The 25,291-nt window shown below is 35.3% G+C and overlaps 3 protein-coding genes across 14 annotated transcripts in view; 1 reads left to right on the forward strand and 2 right to left on the reverse strand.

The window, feature by feature from the left end:
* CASK (calcium/calmodulin dependent serine protein kinase) overlaps positions 1-25,291 on the forward strand; it is a 202,926-nt gene that overhangs the window by 92,184 nt on the left and 85,451 nt on the right. For 11 of the 12 annotated variants that reach the window (XM_057405081.1, XM_057405083.1, XM_057405085.1 and 8 more), the window contains one exon: positions 19,423-19,525. In XM_057405081.1, coding sequence (XP_057261064.1) covers positions 19,423-19,525 — 103 coding nt within the window. Of the gene's footprint in view, positions 1-19,422; positions 19,526-24,966; positions 25,099-25,291 lie in introns of those variants that run through there. The other variant, XM_057405091.1, reaches the window with a different exon arrangement.
* Positions 4,935-7,328, reverse strand: GPR82 (G protein-coupled receptor 82). The gene is made up of 2 exons (XM_057405097.1): positions 7,207-7,328; positions 4,935-5,957 (listed from the first exon to the last, which is right to left on the reverse strand). Exon 2 carries the CDS (start codon positions 5,922-5,924, stop codon positions 4,935-4,937), a length of 990 nt encoding a protein of 329 aa, XP_057261080.1. The 5' UTR covers positions 5,925-5,957; positions 7,207-7,328.
* On the reverse strand, positions 14,405-17,875 carry GPR34 (G protein-coupled receptor 34). The gene is made up of 2 exons (XM_057405096.1): positions 17,754-17,875; positions 14,405-16,034 (listed from the first exon to the last, which is right to left on the reverse strand). The coding sequence occupies exon 2, from the start codon at positions 16,009-16,011 to the stop codon at positions 14,869-14,871; it is 1,143 nt and encodes a 380-aa protein (XP_057261079.1). The 5' UTR covers positions 16,012-16,034; positions 17,754-17,875; the 3' UTR covers positions 14,405-14,868.

A 25,291-nucleotide genomic window follows, 5' to 3' on the forward strand; every position in this document is an offset into this window, starting at 1 on the left:
GCAGTGTTTCATTTTGGCAAAAGCAGTGCAGAACTATAGGATTTGGGTGTAGAACATATTAAGCTAACTGCAGTGTCCCAGCTCTAGATGTCACTGTAGACATTGCTTTGAAAGAAAGTAGACAAAATGACCACTTTCTGAATTACCTGAATGGATGAAAGTAAATTAATTATAGAAGGGTTTGGATTGGAAGGGGCGTTAAAGATCACCTAGTTTCAACCTGCCTGCCGTGGGAAGGGACACCTCCCTCTAGACTGGGTTGCTCAAATCCCCATGCAAGCTGGCCTTGAACACTTCCAGGAATGGGAATCCACAACTTTCTTGGGCAACCTGTGCCAGTGCCTCACCTCTCTCATGGTGCAGAAATTCTTAATTATACCTAATCTAAATCTATCCTCTGTCAGTCTAAAGCCATTCCCCCTTGTCCTATCACTACATGCCCTTGTAAAAAGTCCCTCTTCAGCTTTCTTTTAAGCCTTCCTTAGGAACTGGAAGGCTGCTCTTCTTCAGGCTTAACAAGCCCAACTCTCTCAGCCTGTCTTCATAGAAGAGGTGCTCCAGCCCTCTGATCATCTTTGTGGCCCTCTTTTGGCCTTGCTCCAATAGGTCCATGTCTGTCTTATGCTGGGAGCTCAGAACTGAATGCAGTACTGCAGTTGAGGTCTCATCAGAATGGAGTAGAGGGGCAGTATCACCTCCCTTGACCTGCTGGTCACACTCATTTTGATGCAGCCCAGCATACGGTTGGCTTTCTGGGCTGCAAGCACACACTCGTGGCTCACGTTGAGCTTCTCATCAACCTGTTAACACAGATCTGTAATGCTGATATTGTCATACTACTTTTTTTTTACCCTCTTAAGCTTTCTGTGAATATTATTTTGAACTGCAAAATGTTTTAGCATTATCTGACATGCAAGAAAATTTGCGTCTTACAGTCTCTTTAAGAATTAGGTGTCTTTTAGCCACTTTTGTGCTCCCTTAGCTCTTGACTAATTAGGAGATTTAAACAGGAATATTTAAATTTGCTGAATTCTGGTGCCAGAAACTTCAGCTGAATTCTGTGGCAAAATCTAGCAAAGCTTCTGGAGCCTTATGACTGAAGCCTGTGATAAACTCCTGTATGCCCCAGGTTCACTTCTGATGACAGAATCAAAACATGAAAGCTTTCACAAGGTAGCCTGTACTTGTCTTAATTTCTTTCACTGCTCTGAGAAACCAGATGCTTCTTGGGCCTCTCTATATCATTTGATCCCCTTCAGCGTTGCTTAAAGGCTGTATAATTGTTGACTGTTGCACCTTTGCTTTACCTTTGGTTAACGTAATCTTTTGTTCATTCAATAATGCAGCAAAGTGGAAGACTAAGACAGCTGTGCATCAGAAATGTAAATGTCAAGAACTTTTTCCCTTACCACAATATTTATTCCTATTCTGCCATCCTAGTAATATAGGACACAGCCATTCCTTTTATTCTTTCAGAACCTGTCAGAAATATGCAGAAGATGGCTACCAAAAGTAGCAACATTGAAGTGGGACCTTTTCCAATATAAAATGTTATTACACAGTAGTTTGTACACAGAATTATCTTTATGTGAGAGAACAGGAAAAAAAAAAAGTAAGTGGGAGTAATATGTGTCTGAAATGAGATGCTTGTCTTTTTCCATAAAATCCTTGCTAGAGTTTTGAGTACCAGTTGTCACTGAAGTCACTTTCTCTTGAGCTGTCAGCAATAGACAGAAATTAAAGTGTTTCATTAATATGGTCACTAAAAACTGATGAGTGGGAGAGAACCTTTGAAACAGGAGAAAGAATTAGGAGAAAAATTGCTTATATCTTTATTCTAAATTTCCACTTTGCTATATATTCTGTCCTGCAAAATAGTGTTTTCTCTCATGTCACCTTCAGGAATAAGAAAATAACAAATTGTGTTACATCTGCATTAAAGTGTTTTTTCTCTTAAAATAAATACAGCTGAAAGTAGTTACTTTATATATGACAACATATTTATTACAGGCAATTATACATTCCTCAAGATTTATTGGAACTGAAAACAGGTAACCAAAATGTGCTCTATACCTGCAATCTCTTCAAGAAGGATAAATAATGGTAGTATGCCTTTGCTACTCTTAATTGAAGGATACCACTGGTCATTGAACTTCCTTAAGTTCTGGGCTATAGCATTATTCTAATAATTATGATTTTAAAAGCTGAAAGTGGTGGGTTTGTTATAAATAGATGAACTTGAATATTTCTGTTCCTTATGGCAGATAATGTGGTGTAGAGTACCTGAAGTATCACTGTACATTTAGGATAATCACTTTTGGTCAGCAATCAGTATTTTAAGTTGCTGTATTCTCAGCATGTGAGAAAAGTTGCTTTGTCTTGTTTTGATAGTTCCACTGAGTTACCTGTTAGTAAGACTGACACTGATCTTGGTAGAAGACTTCTGTGCTAGTTACTTAGAGCAGAATGTGATTCAGCTCAAGAAATAGACTGTTTAAGCATTGTATAACTCATAAAGCAGGACAGTGTTCTATAAAAAGTGTGTTTCTTCAGTGTTTATTGCAGATTTTTTCACCTGTTCATTTTTGCAGTAACTTCAACCAGATGTGGTTTTTTTCATCAGTAAAATATTGAGAGGTTTTACAGTCAGTCTGCAGTTAGCCTATATTGGGATGCTTATGTAGTATTTTATATAGTTGCAGAACTCCTCTTAGGAAAATACATTTTAATGTAACAGATACAAGAGTGATTTAATCACAGTTGCAGGGGTTTTATCCTTAGTTCAGTCCAAATGCTCCAACTGCGTTCTATGATATCCATATAAGTTGGGTGCTTCTATATGTTTCTGTGATCAGTAAGATGATTGGTGTGCAACTAGAGTCAGGGCAAGCTTGTTGGCTAACTGTAGACATCCAAAATCTGTATTACAGGTTTATCTCAGTAGATATGAACATTGTTTCCAACATGTGATCATCTAAATAGATAAAACTGCTGGGGGGAAAATGTACAGATTCTTTTTCCAGAGAGTAGGACTGAGTGTTACACACTGTGCTGTGTGGCATTCACAAATCTCAGTTGGTCCAGGTGATCTGAGACTTGATTTGTGGATAGATTTGCATGTTAATTTATGCACTATACAGAACTTTCATATGAATTCTAACAGCACAGTCAGTTACCACTTCTGTCATTCATTGCCTAAACTACTTGCAGTTAGGCACTTCAGATTTTGCCAGTAGAGTTCAATATTCTTCTGCTTTTAGGTGTATCTAGAAACTGAGTAGGGCTTGTACATGTGTGTTTGTGTGTGTTTATGTAAGTGTTTATATAACTACATAAAAAATAAGCAGAATATAAGCTGTTGTTTAAGACCAATCTTTGAATATACAAACCAAGAAATTTGTTGCATTTTTCTTTCATTCTACTCTTTTCACTTTGATATGGAACCTATTTTATGCTCTCTGAGAACAGTCAGTAACCACTGGTGCTTTTTCTGTATTTTCTAGAAGCTATCATTGAGATCCAGCAGCAACTGCTGCGTGAGGATTTCGTAACAAATTAAATTGTTAAAATGTTATTAAGGCTGTGAAACCAGTAGCAGAGGTAGAATTAAGGTGTCCTAACTGGCCATGTTTTTCTGAGGGGCACTTCCTCATTCAGTCTAGACCCTGAAGCTCCCCACCTCTGTTTTTTCCGTTAAGTCACACGGTAAACACCAGGTGGGTATCCATCCTGTGAAACAGGGAATCTCTAAATTCTGTTATGGGTAACATTGTATTAAATGAAGGACTACATTCCTGTGATTTTCTGTCTTTTTCATTTGCAACTTTATTTAACTTCTGCAAAATACAAAGCAGCTGTCAGATGATATGAAGTCCTGGGGTCCCCCCTAGAGAAGAACTCATATTTTGTGTTTCCTGACACTTGGGTGGTTTAATGTACGTGTCATGGAACTCAGTAGTGGGGATAGGAAGACAGAATTGCTCATTGCTATTTTGAAGTTTTGGGTGAGTGGTAGGATTTCTCAGAATATCTAATATTTCATAACACTTTTCTATTCGGTGAACTCTTGATCTCAGTTGCAAAGATTGTACAAGGGAAAAGACCATTATGTATTCTTAAATATCTTCTACAGAAATGATTCTAAGTAACTGAAATCTCCACTTAAGTCATCATAACATTCTAACTTCTACAGTTAGAACCCAACCGCAAAATCTCCTATTTTGCACTGCTCTCATACTGTTAATAATCATTAAATATTTATCATTGAATATATTTTGGATACCTGTAAAGAATAAGCATTTATGCCTTCCTAATTAAACTGTAGAATTGACCTCACAAGATTAAACTAGGATTATTGAAATTCCCCATTAAAAAAAAAAAAAAAGGAATCAACCTTCTATCTAAATACCCATGAACAAAAAATACGTGTTAATCTTGAATGTATTTCGTAGCTTTCTGTCCCTGCTTCTTTAGGCCTGTAATATGTGATTCAGTAATTGCAGAGAAAACATCTGCGTTTTGTTCACCCTTTTTTTGTAAAGGAAACCTGTGTCCAAATCCTGGGACTCTTTTATTGATAATGAAAAAGCACTGGGTCAGCAACTTCAGCCTAGTTTCTGCCTTCCACTGTCCATAAGTCAAACATAAAATGTCTTTTGCATTGTCTTTTTTGCATGGATAAAGGTGTTTACACAGTTCACTGTATAAATTACTTGGATATACACATGGGATTTATTGTGGCTAATGTTGACATAGCAAGCAAAATAATTCGGAAAAAATACGTGTAATATGTTGTAATTTTATTTAAATATTTACCATTTCATACCAAAGTCTGGTTATAGGTAGTTAAAATGAGTTTACTGCTACTTATATGCTAATGAAACCTTTCCGTATTCCCTCACATTTCGAGAGTCTCTTCAGTGAAAACACCAGTTTTACATTTGTGGTGTGGCTTTTGTAAACAGGCCATAGAGACTTTTCTTAAACGTTTTATCTAACAGAAGGGTTATAACTGGATCTAAACTACTCTTAGCAGCAGCAAGACAAGTAAGGAAATTCTTAATTTCCACTAAATAGTTTAACCTTGGGCAGTCATTATTTGTAAGCAGTACATAAAAAATTGGCCTAAAAATGTGATACGGAAGAAAGCAGACAGTTAGTATCATCTGGATGACAAAAATGTTTCTTTTCACTGTACTGTAAATTAGATGTTTTTCTCCAATACATGTATTTTTCTGTATTTTATTCAGATGTCTGGTAAGAGAATAGTATGACAACACCACTGTCATAAAAGATACAAAAAACCATGATGTGGCAAGAAAAGCTGCAATCATTGCAGCGAATTCACCAGCTTCTACCCTGATGTTGTAGCATCTGTGAAATTCTTCCTTAGTCCTTGCCTGGACATTATGTATTATAGCTATTACTGTTATGCAGAGCACAATAAGCCATATAATGATGCACAAATATTTAGCAAATTTGGGCTGACGAAACTTTGCGAGTACACATCTGTAGAAGTTTTCATTAACTGCTTGAGAGTATTGTACATCACTGTTTTTCTTCAGTGTTGCATACTGACTTAGAGCAATTGAACATAAAATTATAATCGTAACATACATACTGACGTGCATAATAAGAGTCCCAAGGTGATTTGCTATTCTGCATGCTACACAGTCATAAGTCCATTGGTACCCTCTTGCAAAATAGGCAGCCAGAAATGGCATTGTGCTACATATAAGTAAATTTGCAGTGATGAGGTTTGCCAGGTAAATGTATTGTGTTCTTTTTGTGTGTGCTTGCCTTGAAAATATCCAAGCAGCAAGAATATTTCCAAAACTTCCAGCAGGAAATAGGCAAGAGTAGATGACTGGTAGAGCTACAGTAGTAGCTAGTGATGGCTGAAGAAGACATGTTGAATTTCTCATTTATGCTGTTTTTTCTTGAATGGATGATCAGAGCTGAAACAGAATTAAAAGAATTAGTCTTCTGTAATGTGCATCTAACATCTCTTTTATTCATTTCCCTTATTTTAACTGTTCTTCCTCCCAAAAGCCCCCCCCCCCCCCCCGCTTTTCGGTGTTATTAACCACTGTTTGTCCTCTGGGGCTACCATCTTGAGTTTGCATAAGGTTACTTTTTCGGTGTTCTCTTCCACTGGGATTTTGTGAAGAAAAGCTGGCTGATGTTAAACCCCATAGATTTGACATGCATAGGATCTAACAAAACAAATTAGGAAACAGAAGCTTCAAGATAGGCTGTAATAATAACTTGTGTGTTCTTAGTTTATTTCTCTTATGAAACATCTTATGAAACATCTGTAACCTACTTTGGATGCCACTTCTAGGCTATTTTAAGTTAAATAGGCAAAATAAGTGCAAAGAATTACTTTAACTGCCAAAATGCAGAGGAGTATCCAGTATCTCCACTTAAGTACAAATTAAACTGTGCATGATGCAGGAATCTGGCTAGATGCATCTATTTTTTGCTGATGTCTGTATCTAATGTTACTTTATTCAGAGCTCTAATCTTGCACATGCATTTTGCATAAATAATTCAGTTTGTATTTTTGAACGTACAGAATGGTTGTTGAAAACGGCAATATATTTATTTTTTCCACCTTCAGTTTTCCATCTTTTCCTAGTTTCCAACTAAAAATAAGATATCAAAGCTCTATACAATGACTACACATAAAAACTGGCATTTCATCTTACTGGCCTGTACTGAAGAAAGGTTTTATTGTCATACAGATACTATTTCAGTGAAGTGCATCATAGTTAGCTTTTGTTCCATACAAACTCATATTGAGAAAATTAAAATATTTCAGACTTAGACTGATAAGGTTTTTTTTAAAATAGCTGTAACCAAATGAACTTGGATATCAGAGAGAATTCTGTGTAGTGCTACAGTGAAAAGCCCAGGCACAAGGTTGATAAGATAGAGCAAAGTTGTAAAAGTCATATTTAAAAATTATGCTGTAGACCATGTGTAACAACTTACAAATCAACTTTTATAGCTGTTGCATTTTAGTGTACACAAAGTCTCGTGTGGATTGTTGAACCAAGTACAGTAAATTCTTTCATTACAATTGAGTTAAATTCTTTTTTTTTTGTATTTTTTTAATTAAGTTATTTAAAAGTCTAATAATCATTTTTGTATCAATGCCCAAATTTGTCAGGTGAAACAAAGAAGTAGTAGTTTTAAGCTTACCTACACAAGCTGCAGGCGCCTTCCTTTGCAGAGAGGAAATTTTTCTGTCTTACTTCTATTTTATCTCCACTGTTGCACTGAAAAGGATGATACTTGAATCTGGAAAGTATAGTTAGACCAGTTTTCAGAATGTGCACTTTTCTTTTACAGGGTCAAAAAACAGATAGGCATTTAAAGTTCAGTCAAGATGATGTTAATCTGTGCAAAAAAAGGACTTTGAAATTAGGTCAGGATGCAGCTCCATTAGAGAAATTAAAAGAATGAGATAGTGTGGAAGAGGGATTGTAACAGTCCTTTGGTCATGTAGGTATGGCGCAGAAACACCTTACAGTCCTTTATATGGTTCTTTTTTGGGGGGTGGAGGAATTGTTACTTTTGTTCTCTTTAGGACTGCCCACTTTCTAGAAGTTGGGGGAGGGAAACGGGAGAGAGTTGCTATTTTATGCATGAAAATTTGTTATTTTCACTTGTTACGTTTAACTGTTCTTCAGCTCAAAGAGCTACCGCAAAGCTGGCTTCTGTTCCTGAAGCCCACATGTAACAGTGCTGTAACCACGTCTGTCTTCATGTGGGTGACCAAATGACCACATCTCAGTTGTCTAGTCTGGTGATGTATTGTATAGAAATAATTTACAGCTGATGCATTCTGAGCATCAGTTGGGAAAAACTGACTCTCTTTCCAGAAATGTTATTTTATGTAAATGACTCAGAAGTGTACACAGGACAATTACTTTCCTCCCCAGGGAAGGTATAATCACAGGTCAGTCAATTTCTGTCTGGTTCTGCAGAGCTTGAGACCTTTGAATTTCCTTCTGATACATCTGTGATTGTCAGATATGGCTTTTCTACAGCTAAAAAGAAGTTCCTTTATGAGAACAGAGGCGATACCACATAAAAACTTCTGCAATTTTGATAAGGTTCTTGGTTTGTTAGTTTTGCTTTACGTTTAAACATACACTGTAGGAATTCCCTTCAGTGATCTACTATGAATTTTATCGTTCAGTCTCATTATTAATTTTATTATTTTGTACTAAAATGATTCACAGGTGTGCTAGCCTCCTATTTAGACTGCATAGTTGATCTTAAGATTAAATTTAAGTGAGAAAACTTGCTGTGGAGTATTATCAATTGGTTTGTAGTGCTGTAGTTAATTTGCATGTGCTTCAGTTCTTGTTCCTGTTAAATTTAGTTTTACCTTGTTTTCGTTTTTCCACTTTTGAATGTATAATTATATTAGAATTTGTTCTAATGGCAAGAGTCTTGTATTAATTAAATATTTATAGTCTCTTAAGTAGTCTTAGAAGTCCTTGTTATTGTGGTGTTCCATCCAGGTTTAGACATGCATATCCTGAACATTTGCTAAGAGGAGGCATGTTGAACAATAGTGTGAGCAATTGCATTTAACAGGGTTTTTTCATTATTATTATTATTCTGTTAGTTATTAACTGTAGCCTGTAGTATTTATAATTCAGTGACCATAACTTTTGCTGTAGAAAGAGATGCTACGTTTTTCACTGAATCATCCTATTATAATAGGTTATTATAGTGAATTACAGTCTATCACATTTCATTTTGTAACTGATTAGTGAGATGAGTAAAAAAGGAATGGGATATTATAACTGGTTTTTTTTTTAAAAAAAAAACAAACACCAAACACAAAACTTCAGAAATATTGGTTCTAAGCTATAGTGATCACCTTCATTATTCTTTTGGTGAACTATTGCCTTTCACCTAAGTTATAAATGGCATATTTTATGTAAAATATATTTGGTGATATTCAAATGGTACGAGTGCATCTTTCATACAATTCACTCTTAAGTTCATTGTAATGACTTTCACATGCATTCTTCTTCTCAATTGTTTATATTTTCTGTACTCTACTGGTCACTTTCTGAGTTAAACATGTTACTAGATTTTATATGCCAGTAGGCAGCATATGTTGCATTTTGCCAGTGTATGAAGGCAACTTATTCTGTGGCCTGAAACCACAAAACCAGGGACATTCTGAGGGGTGAAAGGTATTTAAGCTAGCCTTCTATAACCTGTACTTAGCATGTATTGTAATATAATCATATATGACAGAGCAGTCCACTTGCAGGCTGCCTGACCACTTCCTGTTCCTTCTGCCTGCTTGAGATGATAGAACATAGCTCAAGCAATCCCTTCTCTCCTTATGCCTGTTACAAACCAAGTGAAGAACAGGACTGTTCCTGTTGTGCAACAGAGTATGTAATCTGTTGGCACCAGTTGCCTCTTATAGAATGGAAGAAGGCAGCAGCTTGGTTACCTATGGCTCCCTTAGCAGACCTGGTTCTCTGTGCTGTGGAAGACCCAAGAAATGCACTCAGTCTCTGTATCTCGAAGGATGGAAGGCAACTGCTGCGGGTAGGGCACATAAAAGTGTGCGACCCCGGGCATGGCTACTCTGTGGACACTGAGGATGAATCATACTGAGCAAAGGTATAGCATTGGTATAGCATTCACCAAACATGCAGCAGCCTTTAATTTGAGATTTAATTTCATATACTTGGAATTTGAACTACTGTATGGCATTTAATACTAAGAGAAGTCTTTAAGATGCACTGGCTACTACACAAGTGCAATCCATATTTTATTTAAAAAAAAATAATAATTTTACCAAGTAGCTTGCCTAGAGCTTTGGTGCTTAGTTTTGTTGTGGATTTAAACATTACAATTGGAAGGTTTTTTTCACTGCATAAATTCTAAGGCAGATGTACCACAAAATAACCGTTTTCAGTTGGCCTTCTCTATGGGGAGAGTTATTGCAGAGTGCCATGGCTCTTCTCTGCCTGCTCATCAGCTTTCCATGTAGGCGTGACCCAGTGTGTAGGCAGCTCTTCTGACTTGATATAACAAGGATTTTAGCTCTAGTCACTATGTGTCGCATATTGTAAGAAGTAATTATCAAAGCAAAATCATCTAACATCATGTTTAAATCTACTCTTGTTGACTCTATGCTGAATCAGTGAAGATAAAATGTTCAACCAGTTTGAGCTGACTCTGTGCTTGCTGTTCACTAATGATTTATTTTCACCAGTTTAGCTTCAGCAAACTAGTCCCAGAATGAAAGTTCTTAATGTTATTTGATGAATTACAAGCATATGCAGTGTAACTGTGACATCCTTAGGGATGTAGGAATGGGGATATATTATAATCATAGCTTCAGTTCTTTGGTTGTCATAAAATATGCAAAGTTAAGTGTTTCACAGGCTCTGGGTAGTTGTTTTACATGGGGAAAACACAAACCAAACAATGTCTTTTAGGCAGGAAAATTTAACTTCAAGTTGACAGTACTAACAAAAATAATCTTCCAACATATTCATTCTTGTATTTTTTCCCCAGTGACTTTCTTTTTACAGCCCCCAGAGGTCTCTGGTATTTCCTTCTAAAAAAGCAGTGGCTGTGAATTGGTCATGGTATATTTCACTTTTAATTTCAGAAATAGGTTTTTAATGTAAAAACTCCGTTGATCATCATAGCCAAATAGGAAGCTTTCTCTGTTTTTCAGCACCATTCTATCATTTGTGTTTTTCCAAGTTAAATATGTTTGTGTGTAACAGCTTTTTGGCTTTTCCAGGTTCTTAAGCCTTTGTGAAAATGCAAAAGTAATAAAGCAAAACTAAAAAGCTAAAATGTGGCAGTAAAAGCAACTTGCCGTGCGAGGATTTTTCCTACTGATTCACTCTACAGGCAGTGAATGGCAACAGCTTTGTAGCACCTTCTCCTTTCTCTTGGATTTGACAGTTGGGATTTTGCTTAAGGGATGGAAAAAAGGGTGGCAGAGGGTTCCCAGCGCTACAGAGATTACGTTGAAAATATATTTTGATTGGTAAAGCATTATCAGTGGGTTCTTTTTCTCCATACGCTTCTTTTGTATTGTGCAGCACAACTCCCTTCTCTCCACCCTGATTCTGTATGTGGTTTCAGAGAGAACATTAAATTAAAGCATCCATATGGGAGCTTTCTATCTCCAGGTCTAATATGACTCTCACTTGTTTATCACTGATGTAAGTTGCACTCCTCTTTTGTGGTTTCATTAACTGATGTTGTGAGGGAAATTGTTCAACTAAATTTTCTTACGTTATCAAAAAAAAAAAACAAAAGCTGTTTTGCCCCCATGAAAAATGTTAATCTTCAGGTTAAAGCCATAATTACAGTTAATTTCAGTGTGAAAATAAAAGTTGGTGTTGTGGTTTAACCCTGGTAGGCAGGTAAGCCCTTCAGCCACTCACTCAGTCCCCCTCAGTGGGAGGAGAATCAGAAGGGTAAAAGTGTGAAAACCTGTTTATCATTTCTGTCTCTCCCCTTCCTGTTCTTGTGGCTGCTCTGCTGCAGAACAGGCTGCTGCTTCTGATGCTCTCTCCAGCTCCCTTGTACGTACTGTGGTCAAATCTGTCGTTATCGTGAGCCCTTTGAGCCCCATGTTAGGTGCAAAATGGGTTGTTGTAGTTTAATCCCAGCCGGCAGCAAAGCCTCACACAGCTGCTTGTTTACTCCCATAACAGTGGGCTGGGGAGAGAGTTGGTAATGTAAAAGTAAGAAAATTCATAGTTTGAGATAGAGTTTAATAAACTGGGGGAGAGAGGAAAGATGTTTCCTACATGACCGTGCTGTCTGGTTTCAGATCCCTTTCTAAGCCAGTTGATATATATGACTTTTAACATCTTGAAGCAGTGATTTACATAGCTGTGGAAATTCATCAGTATTTTCACTCGTCTGGTTGCTTTTTAAGATTGTTTTTTTGTTCTAACTGCTACTCCATTAATGTTATACTCTGATAAAGATAGTACAGTCATACCAGTTCCCCTCTTCTGTGCCATACCTGCTGTTACACAATTGTGTTCCCTTTCAGATTTTCATTTCTGGGGTGAAGAGTTGATTTATTTAATGTAATCTGTATAGAATTTGTGTCATATAAATTACTATCACAATTATGACTTCTCAGGTTTTTCCTCCTAATTTTGACAGTCTCTTTGCTCTTTCATTGCTGTTGAGCAGAGTTATATCTTGAAATTTTTTTAGGCTTGACCACCCTGAATAACTGTGTGTTGTTTGAAAACTTTGTCATCTCCTTACTCTCACTCATTCCAGATCATAGTATTAAATGTGTTCGTAAACATATCTATTTGCAGGTTCTCTGGGAATATAATGAAGAAAAATGACTATGTATTTCTAAGCTTTCTTTCCAATTTTTAACCATTTCTAAAACAAGAATTAACATCTAACATCTTAGCGTTTTTTAGAGCCTTCATTAAACGACTTTGCTGAAGTTCAGTTACACCATATCACCTTTACCTCAGTGTTTCTCAGCTTTTCCACAGAGCTACTCTGTTACTGATTTTTCTAGGATGTGGCTTCCCTCAAACAAATCTACTTGCTTTTGCCTAGGGTACCTTATACATAGAAGCTTGCCTAATTTTATTTGTCTTTATAGGTGCTATGAATTTGCCTAATACAAGCTCCTAGCTCCTGAAATGTCTTTGTAAAATTTGGGTCATATTTGCTGCTTATACACAGAGGCTGATTTAAGCAAAAGATGATTCTCTATTGAAGTGTTTAGTGTATATCATTATTGTGTAGTCCTGGGAAAGTGTAACTTTTCAATATTTCTTCTAAAACCTTGGTTTTTTTTTCTGAAACCTTGTCCATTGAGACTGTGTATAGCTTCCTTGGTGCTCCTTCTCTACAATCTGTAGAGAACAGCTGTCATGCAGAACACATCTGATCAATACAAATAAGAACACGCTAACTAGATTACACTGTTAAAATCATTAAAAATAAAACAGCCCACATAATACTATTCAGATGATGGACCAGAATCTTGAACTTGTACTGCATGACTATTTTCCTGTTGTCCTTTTATGTATTTAGTTGCTTCCAAAATAATATTATAGTAACTGAGTAAGCATTACATATTTTACAAAAGTATGCCCAGAATACTAAGGTCTTCTTTTTTGTCCTGTGGAACATATTCCTATTTGCCTTTGGCTCTAAAAGTCTCATTTGTTTCATTGAAGCCCTGTACTGTTGATCTTCTGAAGAGCTCTTAGTCTATTTTTGCAACCATGTAGTGTTCAGGAATTGCATTTTTTATAAATGAAAGCTCTGGTTTTAACAGAACACTTCCTTCAAAAGAATTTTAGAATTCAAATTTTGTTCAAGCTTCACTGAGATGTTTGTGTCCATCCTCTCCCATGTTCCCACCCTGGTGATAAGTGTCATTAATCAACTACTTATAGTAGAAAAAATACAGGCAAGGAAAGAATGACAAGATAATGTATATATCATGTGAAATGATGGTTTATAACCTCCACTAGATTTCCCAGAGTTGATGTAACTCTGTAGAACTACTATACTGCATAGCAGAATTGCAAAGGATGAGGAACATGCGCTTTACAATTACAGAGCCAAAACAGTTCTTCAGCATACACAAAAAAAGATGATAAGATGATAAAGATCATGAAAAAAATACAATGCAATTATTGTGAGAATCAATTAGAAATCATCGTACAAATATTTTACTTGCCAAAAAAAAAACAGTTACCATTGTACTTATATAAAAAGTACATGCTCATAGGCATCTCTCTCTTGAACATTAAGAAATCCTACCCTTTTTTTGTTTAAAAAAACAACAAAAAAACCCCACTGGCTGGTCATTGTAATTCGTTTCACATGTTTATACCCAATTTCACCAAAACTGAATGAAGTAAAATCACATAAAAATTAAGCCAAGTTTATATAGCAGAAGCGTTACGTTTACTTTGCTCAGTGTGAGTTTTATGAGTAACTTTTGTAAAACCAGAATATTGTACAGAATTAGTAAAAATCCACAAATTTTGTCAGAGGTTTGGCATAAAAAGTGACATGATCCGTCAGAGAAGTTACTGGTAGTAATATTAAAACTGACTTCTTTACATCAGCTTACTTGAGCAACACTGCTTGTATGTGTTCAGGATAATAAATCCTTATTTTATGGAGCTTAACACTTAGTGTTTAATTGGTTCACCTTTCTAGCCTTTAAGTTGTTCTTGGGATAAAATGCTTGCTATTTAATAAAATTAAGTGTATCTTCTGTAATTATAACTGAATTAATGTCAGTTATATTCTTCCTCATTTTCAAACCATATGTGTTACTGAGCTGTCAAATATTTTCTTGGAAAAAATACTTCTATAAATGTAGTTAAAACGCTGATGTATTTGAAACCTATTAAAACAGAGAAGTACATAAAATCTGTAATGATTTATATAGCTCTTTTGAATAGGACACATTATTTTTTACAAAATTCATTATTTACATACAGAAGTTTGTTATATTAATGTCTATATACAAGATTCCTTATACGTGTTCAATCCACTTCATGGAAATTTCCTTAAAGAGTTAGTGTTCTAGTTTAGTCCAACAGAAGATGTCTGAGAACTTCCTATTTTGTTTTCTTGGATAAACAAGAGTGAAGTACTTCTGAAAAGCAACTTCTTATTTTCACAAACAGAAGTAAGACTTCTCTTTTATTTTACCAGGAAGAAAGAGGCAGGATTAGTAGCTGTACAGTATAGCATTTGGTAATCTTAAATTGATGTGATGATGAATTGATACAAATCCTGAAGCAACAGAGAAAAGTTATTATCCATGCCTTTAAACAATCAAATCAGAGATTTCTTCTTTAAAGAACTTGAGTGGGGAGTGGTAGTAGAAAATCGCTCTTGTGTATATTGTCCAAGTTTTATTTCTGAAGTACTTTCCAGTGCTAGGCCTGAATCTCCATGAAGTCTTCTGCAGATAAGTTGGAATACAGTCTTACGGACACTTCTGGACATTAGGAAATACATAACTGGGTCTAAGCAGCTGTTAAAAGATGAGAATATGAGCATCACCTCGTTGCATTTGTGAATGATTTCCTTCCAATGACAAGATGGATTTTGTAACTGTGATGTAATGTAGACAAACCGGAATATGTGGTAAGGAACAAAACAGATGGTGAAAATAATGAGCACAATGAAGGAGTTCCTTGCTGTCTGGGTGTATTTTCCAGCATTGGGAAAATTTGCTCTTTTCCTCGAAATTTTCAGGAGGTTCTTAGCAATTTTAACGTACGAAAGTATCAAAAGGAAAAAAACTATCCAAAAAATGATTACAATAACATAATTTAAAATTGCTTCTGTCTTTGCATTGTGTTTATTTCGGTAATGAAAGCACATGGTAGAATTGCTGTTCTCACTCTTAAAGAAAGATGGTGCAACTACTATTGTAAATCCTGTTAGTGCGATTGCCCACACTGTACAACAGATATGTATACTTCGTCTAGTAGTTAGCATTTTAGGGCGCTTCACAGACTTATTTATTTTTACATAACGATCTAGACTGATTAGTCCCAACAGTACTATGCTAATGTACATGTTCATATAAAATAGAGTTCCTACAATCTTGCATAAAATCAGTCCAAACAGCCAAGTGTTTTTGGTAACATGGTAGAGTATTCGGAAGGGAAGACAGAAGATCAGCAGAAGGTCTGCAATGGCTACATTTAGCAAGTAAACTTGGATAGAATTCCTTTTCTGATGAATGCACAGGAAAGAAAACAGGGCTATAATATTTCCAACCAGTCCAACGACAAAAATAATAGAGTAAAAAACTATCAAAGCAAGTGACAGTGAGTTGTCATCTAAGGAACAAGTGGCATTGTTTTGAATTTCTGAGGCATTTATGGCCAGGTTAGGTAGGTTACTCCAAAAGTCCTCCTTGTATGGAATAATGGTCAGTAAATCAGCTGAAGCTGCACCCATCATTTGTGAGGATTTTTTTAGCTGTTCTGTAGGAGTGCAAAGAGAAATTGTAAGAATTAATCACCACTGGATCATTTTCATGTGTTTGTTTGCTTTATTGCATACAGTCTTATGTGATATAAACATTAAAGGAAATTGCCAAAACAAGTAAATGCACCGAAGTATCATTGTAGCTGAGTAGAAGGACTTTCAGATAGGTATCACGATACAGTGTAAGTCTAGAATAACCAGTTCCCTGTTTTAGTTCACAAAAAGTACACAAGAACAGATGGTATAGAATACTCATATCTTTATAACTGTTATTGTTTTCAAAATCAACTATTATGGTTTTCTGCAAACTTTATACTTTTTTGTTTGTTTGTTTTTTCTGTAAGTACAAATAATTTTAAGTTTAGATGTTAGGATTTGTCTTTCTAACACAGAAAACTTTTTAATTAAGATGCAAGAATGGGTAAGCATAACTAAGTGAAGTATTCTCAGTGTTGATACAAAGTACTTAGAAATATATCAAAACAATTCTAAACTCATCAGTATTAATTTTAAATAAGTGCCCAGGATCTCTCCCATACAAGTCACCAGTTTTCAATTAGAAAAGCAATTGTAAATTAATATTTTTTCAGCTATGTAATCTGTTAGAAGTAACACTATGAGCTTGTTTTCAATACTTTATATCTTCATGTAAATTTTAGTATTTTTTCCTTACCTGTTCACAAATGAATATTATGCAAAGAAACTAATATTAGCTGGAAGTCACATTAATGCAGTAACACTGTTTTCACATTTTCCTTGTTTTTCGTTGTTTCCTTTCTTTTAATTTCAAAGTTTTCGTTGTTTCCTTTGTTTTAATTTCAAAGTTTTAAATTTCACTAAGCTTACTTTTGACCAGGAAGGTACAATGTAGAAGTTAAAATCAGTTTTGACCAAAGAAGGAAAAACAAAAAAGTGTGTGGTTAAGACAGCAGGATCAGAACTAGCTGTTTAGAGAGATGGTTGACTGATTAGTAATGATACTTTGTCCTCAGTTTGTATTTCATAGTGATAAAAGGTTTCATAAATAAGTTTGCTTTGAATTTTTTCGTTTTTAAGTAGCAAGCTTTTTTCTTCTAATCCCACAAAAACTATAGAATTGGTGTTAAAATAGCTTTTCATTTGCATGCTATGTCTAAAAAATGCTAATTTACATTTAAATGTGTGACATGGCTCCAGCAGTGAAAATGGCAGCACTTTAGATAAAAATCTCAGTAAGAATTAATGCACATACAGAATCTGCATGATTGAGAGGACAGACTAAAATATTTTAAATGTGCTATGTAGGTTGACCTCACAAATGTATTAAATTTGTACAATATGCTAGCAGTTTAAAAAATATTCCTGTTTTCATATTGTCCAGGCAAGATGTAATTTTGAAAGTTTCATTAAAAAAATGTGATGCTTTCAAATACATCTTGAAACCTATCTACTGCTAGAATTTCTTGTTATGATCCTTTTCTGTAAAAATGATTGATATCGTAACTTGCAAAGTATTGAGAAGTTTTAGGTCAATGAGAGTGAAAAATCTATTACATTGCACATGCATTAGAAATATAACTTTTCACTATCATAAGTTTTGTCACCTGGAAGCAAACAGGCATGCTTAACCCTAGGTGAATTTAAGAAAAAGTTTGAAGGTCAATAGTACTTTTGCAGTTAAATGACATTTTAATAGAAATCTGGTTTAATATGGGTAAAGTATAAAAGACACTTACCATTTATATATTAAGAACTTCTGCTGATTTTCAAAACCCCTAGTGAAGACAGGGAGGAGTAACATGCAAGTCCTCTTATTAGAAAGCTAAATCACCAGCTTCTCTATGAAAGTGATAAGAATCAGCTGACATAGTACAATTAGCAACAAGGGGAAGTTTAACTAGTGTTGCAACTGGGTTTTTTTTAAATGTGTTTTAACTAGCAAAACTCAGTTTATTGAAAAGATCAGTTTTGCTGTTAATTTGGGGTTTGCTGGGAGACATTCTATAATAAAATTTCTCTTGAGTTGGAGATTTGGATTTTTTTATTTTATTTTTTTCTCAGAAACTTTGTTTCTGGTGAGCAGTGTCAGTGGCTTCCTTTTTGGGTGACAGTTATGTTGGTGCATTCTCTCATCTTTTTAATATTGTCATGGAAGTTGATTAAAGATAAATCACCACAGTAAAATGGTACATTTTGCTTATATTGGTGTAGTTGTTCCATCTACCTTCTTGCCTGGGGTTAGAAGTTTGAGGTTGATCTTTTTTCCACTCAGAATGGCAGTGATGAGAGATTGTGAAAGTGCCCTAAGTGGTGTGGCTTAAGAATTTCAACAAGGCAGAAGGGGGATACAGTGTGCTGAGATAATACCATCTGGTAATATTATTTTAAATAGGGTGAAAGGCATTGAAAGTTACATTTATAAATTGCAAATTTAGAAATGGATTCTAGAAATCCTGATATATGGTAGCCTAAATTTAATGATCATCTCAAGAACATTGTCTTGACTTAGTATTCTCCCTTAGTATTTGAAATGATAATTTCCATGTTAATTTTATTACTATATCATCTGTTTAGGAATGAAGCTTTTATGGGATTCTGCACATTTCAGTTATACTTGTAAACAGGCTCTATACATTCTTACTTGAAGGTGATTGCCTTGTATAACTGAAGCTTTTTAGAGGAAAACAGGTGAAAGCAGATAATGATTTTAAGTAGTCAGATTGAGCTTGTTGTAGCTCTTTTGCACTATTTTGAGGTGCAAGGTTTGTAATTTAAGCAGTAATGTATTCTCAAGAAGCAGTATACACATTTGACATTCTCCCTTTTAAATAATGATTGACTGCAAAATGAGGCAGGAAGTCATTCTGTAACAAACGCAGTAGTTTCGCTATGTGTATTATATATTAAACTGTGTTCGAACTATATGTTGCTTCATCCTACAGCACTCAGTATCCATCCAAGTTGCTGTGTAATATTATTCCATTTTTATATGTTACACCTCACTAGCGGAAAGACAGTGGAAAATCAAAGATGGCTGTGCCTGGAATCAGTTTAGAAGCCTAAACAATTCCCCTTCCCAACCCCCCCCCACTCGACCCCTTAAAAGCTTAAGGATGAAAAGTAAAAAGAAATTACAAGTGTTAATTTTTACCTCCATTTTATTATGATTTCACTTCGTGTTCCTTGTGAATCCTGGTAAGTCCTGAAAGAATATTGCTGTGCCTGGGACAATTGAAAGGCAAGCCAGTGAAGAAAGATGAGACCATGCCAGGGGAAAAAGTTACCGGAAATTAAGAAATACTGAAATAAATAAATAAATAAAAACTAGCTTCTGTCTGCAAATTTATGAAATCAAGTTCTAAAATGCCAATTTTAGATAATTTTTCTGGGTTTTTGTCTTTTCAGCCACACTGTGTACTGCTTGCCTCAAAAGAGAATTCAGCCCCAGTGAAGCTTGGTGGCTTCGGGGTAGCAATTCAGTTAGGAGAGTCCGGGCTAGTTGCTGGAGGTAAGAAGTTTTCCTTTGAAGTTACATTATGCATGTTTTATTGCAGAGTTCTGTTATTCTCACACAGACTGGCCTGCAAAACAAGAACTCAAAAATAATCTTTCACTAAAGACTTGCTAACATTAGAAATGCACACAGTTAAGCTAAATTGCTTGTAATGTCTAACGTAGTGCATACATATACTGACTATTAAATCCCTCTAAATGTTACTCAGTAGGAGCTTACACTGATTTGATCAAAGCAGAATTGAAAAGAACAAAGAATTTTCCACCTTAATACGATCTTTGGCGTAATTCTTCCATGCTTGACAAAACAATCAAATAAAAATGCTATCAGGACTGAAATGTATGTGAAGGCAATTAAGGATTTACTAAAGCATTGTCAATGCTCCCCAATGTTTCTTAGGCAATTTCTGTCAGAACACTATGCTGTTGAATAGCAAAATCTTACTAGTTTTCACGTGACTCTTTTCTATGTTTTAATATTTCATTGTAATTATTGCATAAAACATCAATATCTTGATGCATATGTATATTTTTTGACTGTGTTTTGTTTTCTGTGGATTTTATTTCCTCTAGCTGCCTTCCATATTGTTCCAGACAATAGGGTTATGCTTTTGTCAGCCTACAGAGATGAAGACCCAATCAATTTTCTGGTGCTTTCATTGCCAGAGTAGGAGACCAGAGCAAAAGATTTTGTTAGTTTTATTATTTTTTCTTCAAAACAAGTAACCTCCTCTCAGTACCATGTTTCTTCAGAAACTCAGATTTCTCAATCTATTTACTTAAAGGTCTGCATCAACTTGGCTTTTCTATGCTTTTTAAATTAAAAAGCAAATCCACCATAAGCATGACAACAGCTTCCATTCCCTTCCTGATGTTACTAATACCCTTGAAATATCCAAGTATCTTATTAACTGAGACCTAGATACATCTTTTCAAAGAGAATACCCATTCAGTTAAGCTACTGTTTCCTTAATGGAAAGGTCACTCCCTTCTTTACTTTTCCTGTGTTTCTCAAATTTTCAGTACCTCAGCCACTGCTTTTTTTCATGAGAGTTCCTACACTTATTTATGATTCTCCCACTTTTCTTCTTCATATTCTCACTGAGCAACCTTATCCATTTCTTCTGTTTGAGCTGCTCTTCTGAAGATAGTTAGAGATAGTGTACTTTCTTTCAGACTACTAACTGTCTCTTAAGAAACCTCAAGTTCAACTTGAAAAAAAATCCTGCGCTTTTCCCCAGATTTCTCATATCCTTCCTTTTCTGTTACTGTTCACTGTTCCGTGATCCACACATCGTTCATGTGCTCAACCTCCATGCAGTTGTCAGTGCTGGTCTAGTCTTTCCTTTTTTTTGTGAAAATGTTTTCATTCCTTCTGTTCTGTTTACAGTACTTCTAGAAGCTTCTTTCTTAAGCATCATCATTATAATAATTCTCTGTATCTTTTGCCTCATCCATCTCAACTTCTGCCATATCAGTCTACCTTCATTCCTTTTTTTTTTTTTTAACTCTTTCTCAACTGTCACTTCCAATTTGCAGCCCTTTTTCTAGTACTTGCTACTTTCAGTTTCAGGTTCCTCTCGCATTCAGGGATACACAGAGTAATTCCACTTCATTTATATACCATGGAAGGTCACAATGCTACTACTTGTTTCAAGATTTCTCCTTAACTGACTCCATATCTCTTTCTGCCCATCTTCCATTTAAATCCTTATACAACAAACTACATCAGTTATCTGGCAATTCTTTTCCCTTCCCTACCTGAAGCATAGTCCCGTCTACAGCACTTCTATGATTCACTTGCAAGATTTTATTTCTTCAGCTTTACAGTGTCACTCCATAGGTGTTATGTGAAAGTTAACAATGCTGTCTGTTTGAACTGGGCTATAAATTCTTTGTAAAAAAATGTTTACATATTTTTTTAAGTTATCTATGTGCCCTATGGTTAAGTTTTGTTTGGCAATGCTGATAATAACAATAAATTACAGGCAGTACCTATTTTTCAGTTGTCTCCTAAATTAAATAGAAGCTCTCTGTATAGATAGGTTTGAGCAGTATAAAACCCAATCCATTCACTTTCGCATGCTTTTCCTAATTTTTAGTAAAGAACATTAATTCACCTTAACATAGTCAATTATTTCCCTTTCAGCATGGCAATTCCTGTATTTGGTGTTTAGCACATCAAAAAAGGAAAATCTCTATTAGATAAAACCTATTACGGCACTAAGATTCTTTTACTGGCCTAAAAGCCCCTGTGCTTCTAAGTCATTTCAGTGCTAAGTACACCTTAAAATTTTTATAACACTGAAAACACACTGCCTTATACTTACAGAAAGTGGAATACTTATTAATCTTTCTGTATCTAGGTAATGTGTATTACTGCAGTACCCTAGCAGAATAGACTAATTACTAGTGTAAATCGCTATGTAAATGACCCTGATGTTGAAGAGCAGAAACCTTTTATCTTTCTTTATGTTGCTTGGAGTAATTTCTTATTTAAACCAAAAAAGAACAGCTTTCCTTTAGAAAAAGCACGTCAACACTGAAAGTAATGTAACTGTAGTAAAGTTCAACTGACAGGACTCTTCCCTTATCTAAACCCCCAGCCATTATGCAAAAGCTCTTCAATATCTGTGATGATAACTCTCTCTTTTCCTCCTAAAATAGGAGTTGCTATATCTAAAATATTCAGGGGTTACCAGTGTTCTAGAAACGTTTTCTTGCTTTCATGTGTTTGTGCCATTTTGCTTTCCTTTTTACACTGGTATAGCTGTGCTTGGTAAACACAGATAGTGTGTAGCCCCAGGACAACACAAATAAAAGGGAATTTTCTCCCTCAATGTCTTCAAAGCCTACCTTCTAGGGTCCAGCTTTTGCCTTCTTTGGGACTACAGAACTTTTTTAACTTAAAAGACATCTTATTTTTCCAGTGTATGTAAACTGATTTTTGTGAGAAAGGGTATTTTTGTAATTAAGTTTAAGCCTCGGGAATTGAAAGTACACCAGTCCCAATTTTTTGATGTAAGTCAAAGATAGACTTGTTTTGTTTAGAAGGATTATAACTGCAGTAGTCTTTTGAGCAGATAGAGGATTATTTGAGAGACATGTAAGGGAGCTTATGGTAGCAAGCTCTGATGTCATACCTGATGTCATTAAATGTCTGTGGAGTAGATTTTAGGAACATGACTGTGTTTTATCAGCTACCAACCCAGTCGAGTTCAAGATAATTTAATTATTATTAAGTACCAGAAAAGGGGACATAGCCATAACTAATTTTTTGTAAGATCAAAATGGAAAATGTAAGGGAATACTTCCAGTTCCACTGTGTTTGTCCATAAGCTGCAATGCAATGAATAAAAAGCATGTGTCATCTTCCAAGTTACAGAAAACTGTTTTCATGAGCTACCAAGGTCTCTTCTTGCAGTTCTTATATCAGAAGGAGAAAGTTTTCCTAAGTGTATTCATTTGAAGCATCGAAGTAGGTACTTTAAGATGGAATTCTGGCAGTATGTTCAGTAGTTACAGAGCATCATAATTTGTAAGTGAACTTTATTGTGGAACAGGATGTAGATAGGAAACTGTCCATGTTTGCATGGTTATGCAGCTGGAGTAGTGGAACCTCTGGGAAGTCAGTGATTTAATATAGCAATCTCACACTACTATCTCTGTCTTCTTCCTTAAACGATTTTCTTTCAGAATGTAGTATGAATAGTCTCAATATTTTCTCAAATAAATGTGACATCAGATTTATCAGATATCAAATATCTCAGATGCTAAACCTTGGGGGTTTTATCTAGTTTATGGTATAAAAGTCTGAAGGAACAAAAGCTATTCAGTCCACAAGTTCTTATTTCCTCCACTTAATCTACTTACTTTCTCCTGTTTTCCTCTAGTAAAAATAACTGTATGAGGTTCTGTACTGTCAAGTCTTATATATGGATAGCTGATTCCTTTTCACTTTTTACCTTTAGCAGCAAAATGTCACAGGTATGATGCTAATCCAGTCCAGCATTGATTTGTATGTATTATTAGCTAGTCCCCCTAAGGTGCTTCAGAATCCCATAGTATCTTCAGGTATCCTATCACAACCATCATCAGCTTACTGGCAAACATCTTGTATGTTCTTAATAGAAGTACAGCACATAAATATCAAGTGTTCTTGGTTCTTCATCCACTAGCCTTTTAGACTTACTAAAAAAATTAGTAAAAGAAAGCATTACCATAAATTTCTGTTCAAGTAAAACTGTGGAATTGGGGAAGGATCTTTTAAGTTCCTTTTTTTTATATATTTTCTTTCCATCAATGTAAAAGTGATCACAGAATAGTTTGGGTTGGAAGGGACCTTTGAAAGTCATCTAGTCCAACCCCACGGCAATGATCAGGGACATCTTCAACTACATCAGGATATTCAGAGCCCCATCCAACCTGACCTTGAATGCTTCCAGGGATGGGGCATCTACCACCTCTCTGGGCAACCTGTTCTAGTGTTTCACCAAACTGGATCTTCTTGGTTTAAATAACATAGTTTTGAATCGTTGTGTTTGTACACAGCATAGACTTTTCCTTTTCATCATCATCTGAATGATACAGCAGATCTTTATTTTGTTTTCCAAGAAGTAAATGTTTATAAACTGATGTCCTACACTAGTATTCTTCTTTCTATTAAATGGTAGCATTTCTTTCTTTGGCAAAGCAAGTGCACTATTTCACTTTTCCTTTTTTTTTCCTGAAAAATAAAAAATTTGAGAGTCTTCGAATTTTTACCTCTGGTAGACTTTAAAACAACAAAACATACAACTGTGGTTTACTGTCTCTCAGAAATTCCACTTCACATCTGGGTCAATTTCAGAGCACTTACAAGAGGCTAATGTGTTTAAAAGTCAATTTAGGTTTACTTCCTCCATCACAGTTTTATAGCTGAAAATGCCATTGAATCAGTTATTATAATTTGTCTGTTTGCTCATTTTCTGGACGCTAATATCTGGTTATCCAGTTGTCTGCTGATGCATCTTTTAAAATACATTTTCTACATTTTCTTCAGGCAGTCTTCTGTGCTGAAACTGAATTGCCTATTTTTTTTTCCCCTCTCTTTTTTTCTTTTCTTAATTTATTTTTAACCTATTCATCTTCTCTGTACACCTGCCTTAAACATCTCTATTGTCTGGAGTAATGTGGAAAGGAATTAAAAGCATGAAGTATTGACCTAGCTGATCTGTTGTGTGTGATTCTTCAATTCCTTCCACATTATTCTGGACATCCCACTCTTTTAGAAACTCCTTAATTTATGAACATATTTCTTATTACACTATTATGAGAGGTCAGATGGTGATGTTTATTAGTACCTCACATTTTTTTCCTAAAAATTATTTGTTCCAGTTGTTTCCTTATACATCGTTCAGATACTACTGCTGTTGAAAGACTCTCCTTGTGATATCTTGGTCATCAGTCCCCTGCCTTAGGGATGACAAAATCTGATTGGGTCTCTGTATATACTCTTCTTCTTGTGGAAAGCATAGCCCTATTGTCTGGAATAATATGGAAAGAGTCATAGAAACTAAATTATCAAAGGTAAGTCAACATTTATCTTTGGTGCTTGTAAATGATATCAGATTGACTACATCTGAAGACTGAAGGTCTCTGTTTATTCACAGGAAAAATCAGTAAAATTAGCAATTTTATGACTTTCCAGACTGCCATCATGCTTCAAAACTGGCTGATAAGAAAGCTTACCTCTAGAAATATGATATCAAATGTCTGTACC

Source organism: Pezoporus wallicus, unplaced genomic scaffold (genome assembly GCF_028554395.1).
Source record: "Pezoporus wallicus isolate ANWC-B61680 ecotype Strahan unplaced genomic scaffold, APGP_CSIRO_Pwel_v1 contig_1739, whole genome shotgun sequence".
In the NCBI taxonomy this organism is placed as follows: Eukaryota; Metazoa; Chordata; class Aves; order Psittaciformes; family Psittacidae; genus Pezoporus; species Pezoporus wallicus.